At 32.1% G+C, this 16,267-nt stretch overlaps 3 protein-coding genes across 3 annotated transcripts; all 3 read right to left on the reverse strand.

The window, feature by feature from the left end:
• Positions 1 to 1,993: 1,993 nt before the first annotated feature.
• LOC130901709 (WD repeat-containing protein 46) lies at positions 1,994 to 10,044 on the reverse strand. Its single transcript, XM_057813250.1, has 8 exons — positions 9,878 to 10,044; positions 9,468 to 9,829; positions 8,997 to 9,399; positions 8,138 to 8,373; positions 7,902 to 8,066; positions 7,233 to 7,467; positions 5,648 to 5,717; positions 1,994 to 2,796 (listed from the first exon to the last, which is right to left on the reverse strand). Exons 1-8 carry the CDS (start codon positions 9,884 to 9,886, stop codon positions 2,564 to 2,566), a joined length of 1,713 nt encoding a protein of 570 aa, XP_057669233.1. The 5' UTR covers positions 9,887 to 10,044; the 3' UTR covers positions 1,994 to 2,563.
• A 992-nt stretch (positions 10,045 to 11,036) lies between these two features.
• LOC130900556 (tigger transposable element-derived protein 1-like) lies at positions 11,037 to 12,770 on the reverse strand. The gene is made up of 2 exons (XM_057811254.1): positions 12,464 to 12,770; positions 11,037 to 11,455 (listed from the first exon to the last, which is right to left on the reverse strand). The coding sequence occupies exons 1-2, from the start codon at positions 12,768 to 12,770 to the stop codon at positions 11,037 to 11,039; spliced, it is 726 nt and encodes a 241-aa protein (XP_057667237.1).
• A 1-nt stretch (position 12,771) lies between these two features.
• On the reverse strand, positions 12,772 to 13,473 carry LOC130900557 (jerky protein homolog-like). The gene is made up of 2 exons (XM_057811255.1): positions 13,365 to 13,473; positions 12,772 to 13,238 (listed from the first exon to the last, which is right to left on the reverse strand). Exons 1-2 carry the CDS (start codon positions 13,471 to 13,473, stop codon positions 12,772 to 12,774), a joined length of 576 nt encoding a protein of 191 aa, XP_057667238.1.
• Positions 13,474 to 16,267: the final 2,794 nt, after the last annotated feature.

Below are 16,267 nucleotides of genomic sequence, written 5' to 3' on the forward strand. Positions count from 1 at the left end.
CTGGTCTAGGCTAACTAGATATCAATACATCATCGTAAATCAATTTCTTGTATCATCAATAGTCTATGTATAGATTTTCATGATGATCGTCGTCGGGTGACTTATACTTATGCCTTTTTTAGTCCACAAATTATTTTAGAGTATCATACAATAATATTTGGCCTTTAAGTGATTCTTTTCAATTTTCAATCAAAATCTCCTTGACAGAGAATCCTCTCTCTACTGTCGCAATGCCGTGAGAATTCTTAGAAATTGCACTACCTTTTTTAAACTACTGTTTTCGATTTTTTTCATCCAAAAATCATCCACTCTATCACATCTTTAATAGTTATTCAACTTATTTAGAATGATCTGATTCGTCAGAATAATATCTCTAAAAGCATTGTCTGCTTCTTCCAATGTAGTGGCTTTGCATATGTTTGCAGTCAACAAAATGTAAAATGCTTCAGACATCTCTTGCACGGATTGTTCAGTTCAGTTATTGGGATTAAGGAAACGTACTGCTTTTGTCAATTTGAATGCTAAGGGGCATTTTTCCAAAATTTGAGAAACCACATACATCAAACACTTTCTACAATCCCTAAATCAATATCTTGCACCTTTCTGAAGTTACACAATAAACCATTGGTATCTGTTTTGAAAATGTCTATTTTAAATTTAATTGAATGGATTTGAAGAATTTCACCAGTAACGAAGACTTTGGTACAGTTTTAAAACTTCCACATGATGACTTCTACCTGTAACGAACCGCCTCATTCAGTTATTCAAAATCAAAATCAGGTCTTTATGAAGAAATGGAGTTAGAAGCCAATCACTTTGAAAATTTTTAAGGAATGGCTCTAGTTTTTCGGATAAGGTCTGGAAGGATGCTAGTTCATCCAATATTACTTTATTATCCAAAAACTTTTGCACGGTTTCTTTTCCATGATGGCTTCTGCCTGTGATAAACCTCCTCATTCAGTTATTCAAAACCGAAAGTATGAAGTTCAGTAATTCAGTAATGTAGGCCATTTTTATCGTAAGAAATTATATTTAAATAAAATAGTGTTTTTTTAATGTTTTAAACAATTTTTATTCTTTTAAATAACTTTCTAAAAATTACCCCGGAGTACGTACATGCTCATAATTTTTGAAAAATTTTTATTGCCTATCATTTCATTTAAAATCTTTCAAAGTACAGAATTTTGAAAAAACGCCTATTTGTGTTTTAAATTTTAAAAGGGGTTTCATACAAAACGACCCAGACCTAAAAACTACCTTAATTGCACTTCTTAAATAAATAAAACAAATTGTAGGTAACCTTGCACCAAATTCACGTTTCACTTTAAAAATGTATTTTGTAAAAAACATGAGACCATAATAGCTTCAGGGGAATCCTAAAACTGGTGTCAATATCAGACGATGTCGGAACGCGTTAGTTAGGTAACCATAGATACATGAAACTGCAAGAGTACAGTTACGAGGAAGGTTCAACATGTTGATGCGATTTTCGACATCAGTCTAAAGGTTTTTGAGTTATAGCAACACTAACTTGCTATGCTTAGTTGGCTCATTCAAAATTACTGAACATTCCTCGTTTATTAGAAAATTTCCTTCGAATCCCCGGTTTTTGCCGGCTCTGCGAAATTCATGTCTTTTTCGTGGCTCCTAAACACCCTAACTGGGTAAATACCCAATTTAATTTTACCTTTCCACACATCACTGGTAACAAACCCGGCACATTCCTAATTTTTTCGCGCGGATTCAAATTTTTTTTCTCTAGTAAAAATATTCATAATTGGCTTGAAGGGTTACAATCTATTTTCCAATATTCTCGCCAGCAGCATATACATACTGGGTATATATATTTGCATCCTTAGCCAGTCCGGTCCTGCAGTTTGTTTACGTATTACCCTAACGAATTCATTCATTTACATTACCTATATAAACAATGTAGGCAAAAAATTAGTAAATTTTGAAATGTTAAAATATTAGAATAACCACACCTAAACTGGAAATATATTTATTATATAATCGGATTAAATATATACCTGAAAACAATGTTGGGTTCATTAATAATACTACTAACCGATCGCTGGCCGTCGACGTTATTTCCGGTACTTTTCAAAGCGTTTTGGAGTACTATCGAATGCGTCGAACGAGTTTATAAAATAACGTTCTGCCCTTGTATATTATGAATGGTACGACCCTTACTACTGGCCAATAGAATCGGTTCACCACCCAAATGTCCCAAATTGAGGTTAGTCCCGTTCACCATCCTAATAGTGTTGGTATTCCCGGTAACGTTCAAGTTAAAAATTTCGGGGAATTCTTTCCCGGTTGGTATTCGTATTTGATTCGATTGCACCACCAACAGTTTCGGGTGTACGGTCTTTTGACCGTCGATTCCTTCTTAACATATTAATTCAATTTATGTTTATATCTTACTTAAAAAATTTTGATATTATAAATTTCTGGTTATAAAAATTGTTAATAAAACTAAATTAACTAATACGATTCAAAATAACAAGGAATGGAAAATTGAAGAACACACAAATTTAAAATAAAAATAATATATTTAAAATTATTTTTTCTTAACCTTAGGTAGAAATCTATCAAGTACATGAATCGGTTTTGAAGCAGATTCCACTTTATCGGAATCATCTGAAATAAATTGTTTTCTCTGATTTTTAACAAAATCTTTTGTTGCTTTCTCTTGTAGTATTTTCTTATTTCGTGCGATATTAACTGATCCTCCTTTTCCTTTTGCTTTCTTTCTTGGGTTATAATTAATTTTAGGAGCTTTCAATGCTGAAACTGAAATGTAAATATATATACAGCTGCAAAGTTGGGGGTACACAGAAAGAAAAAAAAACAAGCCACACTACATCATCAACGACATGAGGGCTGCAACCACCTCATATAATAGTCCGAGAGCTAGGACTAATTTTTGAGTAAGTATTTGAGGCAAACTTTCTCCGCACCTCTCCTATTATATCCCATCTCGGAACTGAACACCTGGCTGGTGAGTAGTGGGTTAAATGAATCCCTAAATTTTTAAAAATATTAGTTTTTCTAAAAATATGTTTGAGGCAATATGCAATTTTTATGTCGTAGTTTTATGTTTGAAAAATTAATCAAATGTATTTGAGACAACTTGAAATTTTTATAACGTATTATTTATGGATAAGAAAATAACATTCTCAAAAAGGCAAATCATTTTGGTGGGGCTTTCTACCTGTTAGATGATCTAACAAATTATGTATAGGTGCGAGTAACTAGCGCTATAGGAAAGCCGTAGTGTGACAGAGAGCAATTCTGGGCAGTTGCCTACCTTCTTGCTTGCCGCGTTACTATTGTTCTGGCGATATCACGTGACTTACAATAGCCATGAGGTTTCTAGTCGATATTTCGGAGTAGAAACATAGAAAATTTTGTGAGTTTGTGCTAAATGATTGTGATGATTTGTGTGTTTTAAATGGGCATATTGTTTTGTGTTATTCTTTTATCATAAAAAATTTGTTATTTAGTCAATTTCAATACAATTCTAAATGTAATAAAATTCTTTAAATATGTCTTTACTGTAAGAATATTGGTTTTTTAAGAAATCAGAAGAGACATTTTTTAACAAATTTCTTTTTTAAAAATTTTTTATAGGATTCCTATTTTGCCGTTACAAACAAAATTTGAAAAAATTACTTTTTTGTCACAGTATTCTAACTCAAAACTCATACAGAAATTCAATATTTTATTAATGTTCAAGTTAATAAACGCTAATATATTTAAGAAAGCAATGATTACATAAAATCTCTAAATCAGATCAGAAGAATTATTATAAGTATGAAAATATAAACTTGGTTTATTACACGTCAGGAATAAAGTGAAATTTTTGTGGATTCTCTTTTGGTTTGCTACCTTGCATCATCTGCGAAAACTAATATATATTTATTTATTTAGTTAATCAAAGAAATTTGAATACAGTAGTTACTAACGAAAAACTATTTATATTCACCTGCAGTAACATTTCCATCATAATTTTCATGAAGAATAGCGTCGATAGTCAAACCAGTGAAAATCTCTTGTATCCTCATTAAGTGTCCATCCTGTTCAGTGTCAAAGGCTGGGGAATCGCAAATATGCATTTATCCAAATACTCGTTGTATATTGCGTTCTTAAAAGATGTTGTAATTCAGCTTGTATGGAGGTAAAATAGGGGATCACAATGTTTCAATGTTTTTTGAAAAGGTTCATCTTATATACTCGCACCTATACATAATTTGTTAGAACACCTAACAGGTAGAAAGCCACACAAAAATGATCTGTTTTTTTGAGAATGTTATTATCTTGTCATAAATAATACGTTATAAAAATTTCAAGTTGTCTAAAATACATTTTTTATATTTTTTGAAAAATATTTTTACAGGCGTGTGGCAATGTAAAAACTCCGACTAAATCGTCTGGCTTAATTTTTCAAACATAAAACTACGACATATAAAAATTGCATATTGCCTCAAACATATTTTTGGGAAAAAATAATATTTTTAAAAATTTAAGAGTTCAATTAACTCGCTACTCACCAGCCAGGTCTGCAGTTCTGAGTTGTGGTATAATAGGAGAGGTATGTACAAAGTTTTCAGCTTGCCTCAAATACCTACCCAAAAATTGGTGCCAGCTCTCCCTCTATAAATTCCAGTTCTAATATCTGGTATAGTTATTTTTAATTTATAACTGCTTGGCTCTCTCATGAATAAGTTAATAAATATATTATTGCTGAAACTTTTTGATTGTTTACAACGATTTTAATAAATTTACAGATTTTGTTTGGAGATAGGTTTATTTGTTTTAGTCATTTTAATTATTTCAAAGACGTTCTCAGCTTTTCACCTTTCTCATTATTTTCGTTTCGTTTAAAACCTGGTGGTGTCCAATTTTATATCAATTGTCCATTCCATCTGAGTAACAATTACATTTACTTTAACTGGGCCAAATACCACCCGAGGAAGGTTACTACTGACACATCAATATGCAATTTGTTTGAAGGTTCCTTCATATTTCATTTGTGATGTTGCATGTATTATTAACTATACTTGAATCTGTGCCACCTTGGGTTTTGTTTTTTTTTAAATTACGCAGTTAATACGAACTTTTTTTCAATATTTTATTGCTGAAACTTTTTAATTTGCACCAATTTATCTCAATTTGCAGGAGTGTGTCCAGAAATATTTGAAATATAAGTTATTTCCAACTTTTTTTATTTGTAAATTTTATTTTTTTTTGAAATTTTTTATTTTCACCCCATCCCAATATTATTTTCATGTACTTCAACTGAAACCAAATAGCAATTATTGTAGAAAAGTTTCCAGTTAGAGACTTAGATTGCAAATTGTTGCTCAACGTCAGGCTAACGACTTTTATTGAATTAAATATGGACACTTCCTGAACATATTTCAGTATCATAGTTCTTATCTCAACTTTACATCAAAAACGGATGGAAAAATTCATTAACCTTTTATTCTTCATTGTTTTAGTTAAATTCAGTATGCAAATTTTTTCGAATTTTCAAAGGAATTAAAAAATAAAATGTACAGGTGTGGTATTTGGGTTTTAGGTTAGATAGAGATGCTCCTAAATATAAAAAAAAATTATTAACTAGGTCAAACATAATTACCATTATTTATCGTCGGTAAATCAACACCGGCAATTACTGTTGGATCCAATGTTATCATTTCAGGTTGTATCTGAAAAAAATACATCCACATTTATCTATTTACAAGCAACAACCTTTCAAAAATTTTAACAAAAAGTAAGCTCCATTGCTTGCAATAATAAATGTAATATAATATTACGAACAAGTTCCCTGCTTGGCTACAAAAGAATTTTAAATTTAAGCGAAGGCACATATTTTTTATACATTGCGGAATTAGTTTGATCTCAAGTTTTTTTTTATAGCAAGCGGTTTATTTGCATTTTTTCTTTGGAATAAGTTCAAAGGTTTATTTATTTGTTTGTTTTGTTTTTTATGTTCTACAAGTTTGGAGATTCTTTTGGGATATTATTTATTCATAAATAAGGATTTTCATAGCGCAATTTAGTTCAGTTTATAATAAATATTCGTAGTGAACAGAACGAATTTGCAAAGTACTTGAAGAATATAAATAAATTATTCAAGTTAGTTAAGTGATAGTGATAAGTGAATTATTATAAGTTAGTGTGTTGTATAGTGTTTAAATAAATTAAGAACGTAAGATACAGTGTCTATTGATTTACCTCGAATAGAAAGCGTAAATAATACGAAAACCATTACAATAATGATAATTATATGTATTCATTGAAATATAGCAAGTAATCACCAAAGTTCTATGAAAAATCCGTAATTGTATCTAAGTGAAGAGTAATAGTAGATAATTTCTATTTGTTAGGAAGTTGGTTACTAAACAAGTGGTACTATGAACTGTGTCATCATCATCTTACTAGCTGATTTTCCCGGTCAGTAGTTAGTGAATATTTTTAATTCTTCAAAGATTTTCTATGTAAACTAAGTAAAAACAAACAAGTATATCAATATAGAAATGATGTTAACTTAATATATTGAAATATAGAAAACCCAGCACATAGTAAACTTGATATAATTGATTTTGAAGAAACCAAAGTATGAGGTTTGTTTGCACCCCGAACATATATTTGCAACATATATACTGAACACACTGTTACTACCACTACACTATACTGAAAAGGATAACTTGGTTATCGAAACGTGTACATTTAATCTGTAGGTACAAACAGAGTGGTGATATCCATTTTCATTTGTTTCAAAGACAGATAGGCCACTACTAGGAGGTTAATCTTTATCAATATTTAACAAAAATTCTTTGACTTGATTTTTGAATTATACTTAAACATGAATTAAAAAACTCTAGTCCATGAAAAATATATGTTGCACTTAAATTATGATTTTAATAATCTTTGAACTTCTATCGCATTTTGAAATTTAACGCATAATATTGAATTTTGTTTCTGATTATTAATATTCTTCTACTTTCTACTTCTTAGACCTTTATATATATTTTTCTTGATAAATCTTCTTGATTTTAGGTCTCTTTTGATAGAAAATTAGTTTAAAATAATGTTGATCATTCAGCCTATTTCGGATTTTATCAAAATAGGTCGAAACGTCAATTTTTACTTGATTTTCAAAACAGACCTAAAATTAAGATAATTCATGACGAAAAAATAAAAATTAATTTGATACTGACCTTTTCTAAAAGTGCTTTCACTTCAGCTTCTCTTCTTTGTGATTTCGATTGGAATGGATTTGCTTCCAAAGAGTCAAAGTTTGCTTCGCCTGCACCGGGTACTAAGAGACTAGTGAATCCTTTAGCTGTACCAACACCTAATACATCTTCATATGGACAAAAACTAAGGTTACTAATTGGTGTTACAAATCGATGTCTTAAATATGCTCGTTTTGCAGGAGTTTCACAACAATCCCTAAAAAATATATTAATTTATTCATAATATAATGATGTTACCAATAATAAAAATTGATTATTCGGGAATAAGAATAAGATTGGGTGAAAAACAATAAAAGATATAATTGTATCTGAAATAATCTCCAGATGATAAAACTAAGTTTTTAACCATCTTAGCTGTGTCGTCTTCAAATGACACTAGTACTTTTTGGATTAAGATAGATTAGACGGAAATAAAATCATATCTAGGATCTACAATTTACAATTGGCAGGATTTCTGAATACTCCATGTAAATAGGAAAGAAATTATCGTTTGTAGAACTTATCACAATAAAGTTTGATTTAAATTATATGTTATATAGGTTACTGACATACTGATTATTAAAAAAAAATAATCAATAAAAAATTAGAATAAGATTACGAAAATATTTTTTCAACTTTTAATATAATTACCTATAGACTTCTACCACATTTCCCATACCTATGGATAATAATCTCTTTTGAGAAAAATTTAAATTATTGGCAGATTGTATAAGTTTATATTGTTGAACAGGTCCTTCCAACTTCCTAACATCCCAAATCTTAAGTTCTCTATCTGTTGCCGATGTAGCCATGTACCTAAATAAATTTGAGTTAAGAGATGACTCAGTTTAATCACAATTACCATATCAACAATATTGAAAACTTACTTTCCAGAAGGATCTATATGCAACCCAATAATGGGAGCTTTATGACAAAGCATTTTAGCCAAGGGATCCCTTGAAGTTGGAGACCAAAATGACACTACTCCCTTTGCATGACCTAAACACAAAGTGGCATTCCATGGATTTTGTGTCAAAATGGAAAGTCTACCCAGTCCTGTATTATATTGACCCACGATTTGCCCTATGGAAATATCTAACCAGCTCATAAAGCCCTCATCACTCTGAAAACATTTTATTTTTTAAGATGAAATATAAAAAAGTATACTTCTGTTTACTGAAAAAGTATACACATACATTTTGCGAAAATCAGAGTTTCTACCTAATGCCACTGTCAATGTCAGTGACAGATAATTATTACCAAATTGAAAGATGACTGGTTCATCAGAAAACTGACAACTCATCTAGGTCTTGATGCGAGAATCAGAGCCAGAGTAAAGAAGCAATGGGAACAAGACGAGACCTTGCATCAAAATATTGAGTCTGGAGAAAGGAAAGGAAAAGCTCAAATGATGCATAAATGTTGCATTGATTCATTTTTTAAAAAAAGATTCCTTTGAAGCGACTGCTTACGCTGCACATGCAACAGACTTTTCAAATTGTCTTCACAGATGAAAAAACATTCAAGTCGTGCAATGTCGGACATATTGGCATTTACAGACCACCAAATTCAAGAATTGTATAAATTTACACAGCTAAAAAATTGCAAAAATCTGTCCCAAGACATGTATGCTTTTTCAATGAACAGAAGTATACAAAAATTAGAGGTGTATCATAATTTTTGTACAATACAAAAAATTTTGCATAAAAAAATTTCAAGCATATCATAATTTATTTTAAAACTTACACAGCTTGCCAATAGAAAGTGATAAGGTAAAAACTCCATCCTTGAAACTTTATTGAGTCTTTTGACGCAGTGCAACTCAATACCTTGATTATCATATATATAAACCCAATTTTTCTGTGCAACTGCAAACATAGTTTCTATATGTAACCATGAAATGTCATGTACTGATTCCATAACATTCATTTCACAATGTAATTTCTTTGTTACCCAATCAAAAGCAGCAACATGACCCATTTTACCACCTATCAGTAAATGTCTACCATTTTTAGTGTATTTTGCTCTATAAGGACCAAAATCTAGTCTTAAATCAAAATGTTTAGCTGCTGATGCTATGTCTACTGCTTGTACTATTTGTTTTTGGGTAAACTGTGTAGTTGTTTCACCACTGTCCGCTTCTAGATAACTGTAAATTTGAAGAAAAATATTTATCGTGATCTCCTAATTACAACTAAATATTCACTCTTATCTTACCCTGTGTCCTCAGTCAGCAACACTTCAGTTTTAGCAGCTTGTTCAATGGCAAACTGAATTTTTTTTTCTTTTGTTAAAATTTTTCTCTTGTGTATAGAAGTTCTTACCCCTTCTACATTAACTTTTGGACCTTTACTATATTTTTTTATTAATTTTTTCGAAGGTCTTACTTTACCCTTAAATTTTGGATTGGGGTTTGACTTTTGCAGAACTTTTTTAGCCTTTTCAATTTTTCTATCAGCAAACCTTCTACCCCATGGCGTTTTTTTGATATTGGTTACATTGTAGATTTTTATTTTTTCATTGGAAGTTTCTTGTGATACTTCATTTTCATCTTTGGTTGAAAAATAACGAATAGCCGGCTAAAAATATAAATTAGTGGATTGCAAGAGAGAAAAAAAAATAGTTACCTTCCCCATTTTTTATTTTGTTTAGCAAATGGATTTGTATATCACCTCGTTGGTAATATATCAAATCAAATTGATGTTAATCTACTCTTCTTTTTTAGTACTACTACATTACAATACCTAATTCTTCTGTTGGCCTTCAACCTAGCAGGCACCACAACTTTAAGAATGATCATATTACAGTAGAGCGTCGATTATCCGAACTATAATATAAATGGGGGACATGGGTGTTCGGAAAACCGGTATTTTCGGATAATCGAACTAATGTACATATGTATGTATGTATATTGATTTAGCCATACAAATTTATGTACAAGTAAATGAAAACCATATTATTTACATTTATGAATATCTTTAATGACAAATAGGAAACAAACAAAAAAAAGTGCAGACAATTTGTAGTAAAACAAGTTAGTCTTTACTAATTACAATTAACACTAAGTGAGTTTTCTTGAATCTCGATTAACTCCATTTGTAAGTGTATTGGAGCATTTTGTACATTACATTTTGTAGGAGTAGCAAATAAATTGAAACATTCTTCCATGTTTTTGAAGTCGCTAAATCTGTTCGAAAATTGTTCCGACAGTAACTTGAGTTCTTCAGCATATTGAGCATAAGCAATATTTTCATACGCAGAGAGCGTGTTGAAATGGTAACTGTTACCAGACTGCATCTGTGACTCCCACAAGCGTAGTTTGATCTGAAACGCTTTCAAATGGCTGTACAAATCATTTACTAACTGTCCTTGTTTTTAAAGTTTCAAATTTAAATCATTCAAATAGCCTGTAAGATCGACCAGAAATGCTAAATCACTTATCCATTTTGGGTCACTCAATTCAAATAGTGGCTTATCTGTTATTTTCATAAAGTCTGCTATCTCATTTCTAAGCTCGTAAAACCGTTTCAACATTTTTCCTTTGCTGATATTTCATCCAAAAACGTCTTGAACTGACGATGGTTGAGCACTCGGGATCGAATAAAATTGATGGTTTTTACTACCACATTCATAACATTGTGGAGTCGAATGGACTTAGAACACAAGTTCTGTTGGTGGATAATGCAATGAAGGACTATCGAATCATCTTTTTGCACATTTAATTCTGTTGCTTTTTACAAAATTCCGATGAAACTTTTTCGTAAGCCGACCATAGAAGGTGCACCATCAGTTCATACTCCAATTAATTTTGACCATGGTAGGCCAAAACTTTTGAACTTCATTAAAAATATCCTCTCCTGTAGTGGTTGCTTTTAGCGGCTGTAAAGTTAGCAATTCCTCAGTAACAGTGAACTCCTTATCAATACCTCGAATAAATACAGCCAGTTGAGCTTTGTCAGACAAATCGGTGCTCTCGTCTAATGCTATGGAAAATGATTCAAAACCAGCCATACGGTCAGTCAATGTTGTTTTTATATCATTAGCTATCATTTCTATACGTCGAACAACAGTTCGTCTTGACAAACTAATTTTTTCAAATTCATTTTTCTTTTCAGGACACAAAACACCGCAAACTTCTAACATACACTCCTTGATAAATTCTCCTTCGGCAAATGGTTTTAATGCCTTTGCCAACCAATTTTGAGCTAACTATAAAACTAGCTTTCACAACATTATCAAGTTGTGTTCTTTGTTTATGAAACATTTGTTGCTGTTTTTCAATATTTGCTCTAAGTTTCTTTATATTGAATTCTTTCATTACTGAAATGGATTCATTACAAAGCAAACAAATAGGCTTACCATTGTGCAAGATAAAAAAGAATTCTTCAGTCCATTTTTCTTGAAACTGGCGACCCTCTGTATCTACTTTTCGTTTCTTTCCACCAGACATCATTTTTTTTTACTTTTCGTTCAATAAACTTAATAAAAAACTATAGTTAGTAACCACTCAAGATGCACACAAATTCACAAAGCAAGTTGACGGCTCTAGTCGTTCGCTAGGATATCGCTTGTCTGAGTTATCACCTCGGTAGCTCAAATAGAACTGAACTAACTTTCGGGCCATCCACCCGTTTATATAGAAAAAATGAAGGAATAATCTGGAATAAACTAGTTTAGAATAATCGAGAAGCAATAAATAAAATCTTTTGATGTGAGGCGGCAAACTTCAAAGAATTTGATCGAGCAAGCCGAGTGGCGGTGATTATCAAAGAGTGAGGCGGCAAACATCGAAAGTTTTGATGTTTGCCGCCTTACCGTCACTCCCGTGAGTAAACTAAGGAAACACAAGGAAACTTGTGTAGGCTATGGGATTCATTAGTCTGTTGATGACTCCACATTTTTATAGTCTATTCATATCATATCCGGTGCCGGATAAGATAAAAAGCACAAACAAGTGTTTTCTTTTAAAGATATGTACTAGTATAAGTATATGTACTAGTACTAAGTATAAGTACTTAGTTTAGTGTAATATTTTTTTAATTGGGTTTTTCCAAAATGTCTCGCGGGCCAGATCATATCTTTCACGGGGCCGGATCCGGCCCGCGGGCCGGTGGTTGCCCATATGTGATATAGGACATCTTTTAAATCAATCTTTTTATGATTTCTTATCAGGCGTTCTTCTCCATCCTCTTCTTTTTCTAAAAGTTACTTACGTAACAATTCTTTTCTATAATACCGTTTGAAAGTCTCAATAACGCCTTGATCCATGGGCTGTAATAATGAAGTCACGTTAGGTGGAAGAAACATGACTTTTATAAACTCGTCTTTTTCATTTAGGATGTCACATGATGAATGAGTTGGGTCGTTATCAAGAGGCAATAATGTTTTCTTTCTTTTACCATTTTTCGATTGGTGGGCTTTTACAGAGGATATAAAAGTTTCTGTAAACCATTCCACGAAAATTGTACTATCCATCCAAGCACTCTTTTGCGAAGTATAAATGATAGGCATGGCAGACATATTAACGTGTTTTCTTACTTTTACCAATTACAAGCGTGGGCAATCGATGGCTGCCAGTAGCATTAGCGCATGCTAAGGCAGTGATACGATCCTTGCTTATTTTAGGACCAAGTACTGCTAATTCACGACGTGAAGCAAGAGTTTTTCGCGGCAAAGCTTTCCAATTAAGCCCGGTTTCGTCTGCATTGTAAACGTTTTCCAGACCGTAATTTTCTTGGTTCAGTATATCCCTTAGTTTGATTTTGAATAATTCAGCTGCTAATAAATCAGCATATAGTTTTTCTCCTTGTATTTGAAGCTCACGAATGCCATGTCTTGACTTAAATCGTTTTAACCAGCCTGAGCTTGCTTCAAAATTAGACGGCCCTTCTAGTTTTTCGTTAAATTGAACTGCTTTTTCACACAGTATTGGGCCAGAAATAGGTTCTCCTTGACATCTTTTTTGAATAAACCACTTATATACAGCATCTAAATTCGTGTTTGAAGCAAGTTTCATCGTTTTACAACTCGAGGATCGGTCAGAAGAATCGAGCTGGGATATAAGTTACTTATGCTCGTCATTCGTTTTTTTTATATCCGTAATGGTAGACTTACCAACTTGATATTCAATGGATAACTTGGTTGCAGATTCGCTTTCCTCTAACCGTTTATTAATCTCGTATTTATCTTTCATAGAAAGGACAACATGTTTACATTTAGACATTTTAAAGAGTTTACTTTCACGCGACAAAATTTAGTTCTAGCTAATCGTCTAGCGGTTACTAGGAAGTGACACACGAGTACAATAACAAGTGAACGAGTCGCGACAAGTGGGCTAAAACTGAAGCGCGGGTGGCGCGCGCGAGACCCGCGTGGTCAGAGGTGGGGGTGGGCATTGACCCGCGCGTTACTACGTTCGGATAAGCGGTCGTTCGGTTGAGCGACGTTCGGATAATCGACCCTCCACTGTATCGCATCACTGGTATTATAGGATATTTGTAATTCTCAATTTTAGTTTTTTGGGACAATCTGTGTATGTATGAACTGTATGATCATCGCGCTCAAACAAGATGGCCGCCGTCAAAGATACGTCGCCGGGGTAATTGGAGTTCAACAAAGTACCATATCCAGAGTTGTTATTCGCTACCAAGAAACAGGGCAGCTAGCCAGAAGACCCGGACAAGGCCGCGGAAGGGTAACTTCGGTAGTAGATGATCATTATTTGAGGTTAACGGCGTTAAGAATTACGCATACTACCGCTCGAAGGCTGCAAATAGATCTGTTGGCTGCTCGTGATAGTCCGAATAAGCCTACAAACAGTTCAAAATAGGCTGAGAGATGCAGGTATACGAGCCAGAGAGCCAGCTAGAGGTCCACGTCTTACCAGAGAACATCGAGTAGCAAGTTTGGAATTTGCTCGAGAACACCCAAATTGGAATATTCAAGATTGGTCCAATATTTTATTCACGGATGAATCAAGATTTTGTCTGTATTTATCAGATGGGTATAGGAAAGAATCAAAATAAAACAACAATAAACAAATTTAAGATTTTTTTTTTTCAATTTATAACATACATGTATTAAGATGGAAAATAAAAAATATATATACACCATTTTACTTTAAGAGATATTTTGTACAATTGAAAAACACACTTATAAGGATGGTACTGATAAAACTTAGTTCTTTTTATTACAGATTGGAGATAGCTGGAAATAATTCTAATCTATTGAAAATGAAACTTTACAAGTATTTGACTCTTTTTAATTTTATTGGAGCTCAAATGCTACTTTAAAAATTTGATCAAATTATCGACTCAATTTATAATGCTTAAATAAACTATCAAATTCGTCTTAAGATGGCATAAGTTGATATAAAGAAGTATACGAGATACTTTTTCAGATTAGAAAAAGATATAACTATTTGTAAATATGGTGGTCTTTAGAAGTCAGACCTCTTCATTGAAAAAAGTCTCATACTGAAAATGTTTATGAGAACACATAAATACGCTTTTTAATTATTAAAAAATATTCTTATGGTATTGGGTGTTTTGGGGAAGTTGTTGGTTCGATTACCACTACCATAGAAATATTTCCCCGTTATTATTTAATTAGGATTTATTTTCAGACACACAGATGTTTTAGTACCCACGATTCTGTTTACACAGAATACATAGAGTATAAGTAGAATTAATCCACAATCATGTTATTACTCCAATACAAAATATACTCAAAGTAAGAAAACTCAAGTTTAAAATATGGGAATGTATTGATAGCAAAATACAAATATATGTTGCTCTTTCCAAATTCAACAGTACTCGATCCAAGTTGTTTTTAGTACATTTAAATGTTTCTTAAAGTAATTTAATATAAATTGATCAAAGATTATAATTATTAAAAATATATATTTACATATTTAATACTTTGGTTTAGCTTAATGAAAATAGTATTACGCCAGTAAGGCTTAAGTACATTGTAAAACGTTTCCAAACATGTATCACAATTTTATATCATGGACGGTTTATCAGTTATTGCTTAAAGACTATGAGCTAAATATTTAATTTTGAAATACATTGTAGTCCAAATATTTACAAGTACTTATAGATGAAAAATAATTTGTTTATAAAATCCAATAACTTTTTCAAGCTATTAAATCATTTTTTACTATACACACGTTTTCTCAAATTTGGGAGTGTACTAAACTTTAAAAACTTTGTACTGATCACACTGTTTACGCTACTACTACAACACTCACAGTTACAATATCTATGAAGACAATAATAAGAGAATCGAATCGCGGATCAGACAGTGTTAACTATGATGTAGTTGATGTAGTAGTAGCGTAAACAGTTTGTTCAGTATGAATATCACCAACGGTTCCAAAAATTCCAATTTGTCCAAAAAACTGGATTAATGAATTAATTGCAACTTTTCATAAATTCAAAATAACCTCAATCATTCCTTCATTTCGATAACAATATTTTATATCATCTGTCAATGGTAATACATATCAGCTCAAGTCTGAAATGAATAGGAAAGTAAATTTGAAGATATCCACAACAATGCCTTATGTTTACGTCGTGTGTGAAGGAATCTGTACAAAATGAAATGTATTATGAATGTAGCGACTATTATAGAGAAATTAAATATAAGTACCATCAGGTTGGGCCACTTGAGACCACTTGGTGACTGGTGACAAAACTTCACGACACGCGGCCCCTCAGATATATCATCCGACAATCGCGCAGGACAGGCTTCGAACAGGTTTTTACTCAAATTTAGTAGCGGTTCAGACCTGGTTTGGGATATTTTTTGTGGATATTTTAACAACATTTGCTTCATTTAACATTAAGCTGTTTATTTAGCGTAACTTAAGTTCAATATGGCAATTCTTTTACATTTATTTAATGCTTCTATATATGGTTCACGTTGAGGCATTAGTTAGTGGCATTTCTGTAAAAGAAATGGACGTATTTTTTTCACAAAAAAATCCAAATAGGTCGTATAAGATGCTGACATGA

The sequence above is a fragment of the Diorhabda carinulata genome, chromosome X (assembly GCF_026250575.1).
Source record: "Diorhabda carinulata isolate Delta chromosome X, icDioCari1.1, whole genome shotgun sequence".
NCBI classification, from domain to species: Eukaryota; Metazoa; Arthropoda; class Insecta; order Coleoptera; family Chrysomelidae; genus Diorhabda; species Diorhabda carinulata.

Excerpts from the sequence above, each read along its gene's own strand:
- LOC130901709 (XM_057813250.1), bottom strand. Across the intron at positions 9,400-9,467 it reads TTGCTGACTGAGGACACAGG|TTATCTAGAAGCGGACAGTG; the intron begins GTAAGATAAGAG and ends TCAAATTTACAG. Across the intron at positions 8,067-8,137 it reads CATATAGATCCTTCTGGAAA|GTACATGGCTACATCGGCAA; the intron begins GTAAGTTTTCAA and ends AAATTTATTTAG.
- LOC130900556 (XM_057811254.1), bottom strand. The coding sequence starts at position 12,770 with ATGTCTGCCATGCCTATCATTTATACTTCGCAAAAGAGTGCTTGGATG. Across the intron at positions 11,456-12,463 it reads TTATAGAAAAGAATTGTTAC|CTCAAAATTGGTTGGCAAAG; the intron begins GTAAGTAACTTT and ends TTTTATAGTTAG.
- LOC130900557 (XM_057811255.1), bottom strand. The coding sequence starts at position 13,473 with ATGTCTAAATGTAAACATGTTGTCCTTTCTATGAAAGATAAATACGAG. Across the intron at positions 13,239-13,364 it reads ATCCATTGAATATCAAGTTG|ATGCTGTATATAAGTGGTTT; the intron begins GTAAGTCTACCA and ends ACACGAATTTAG.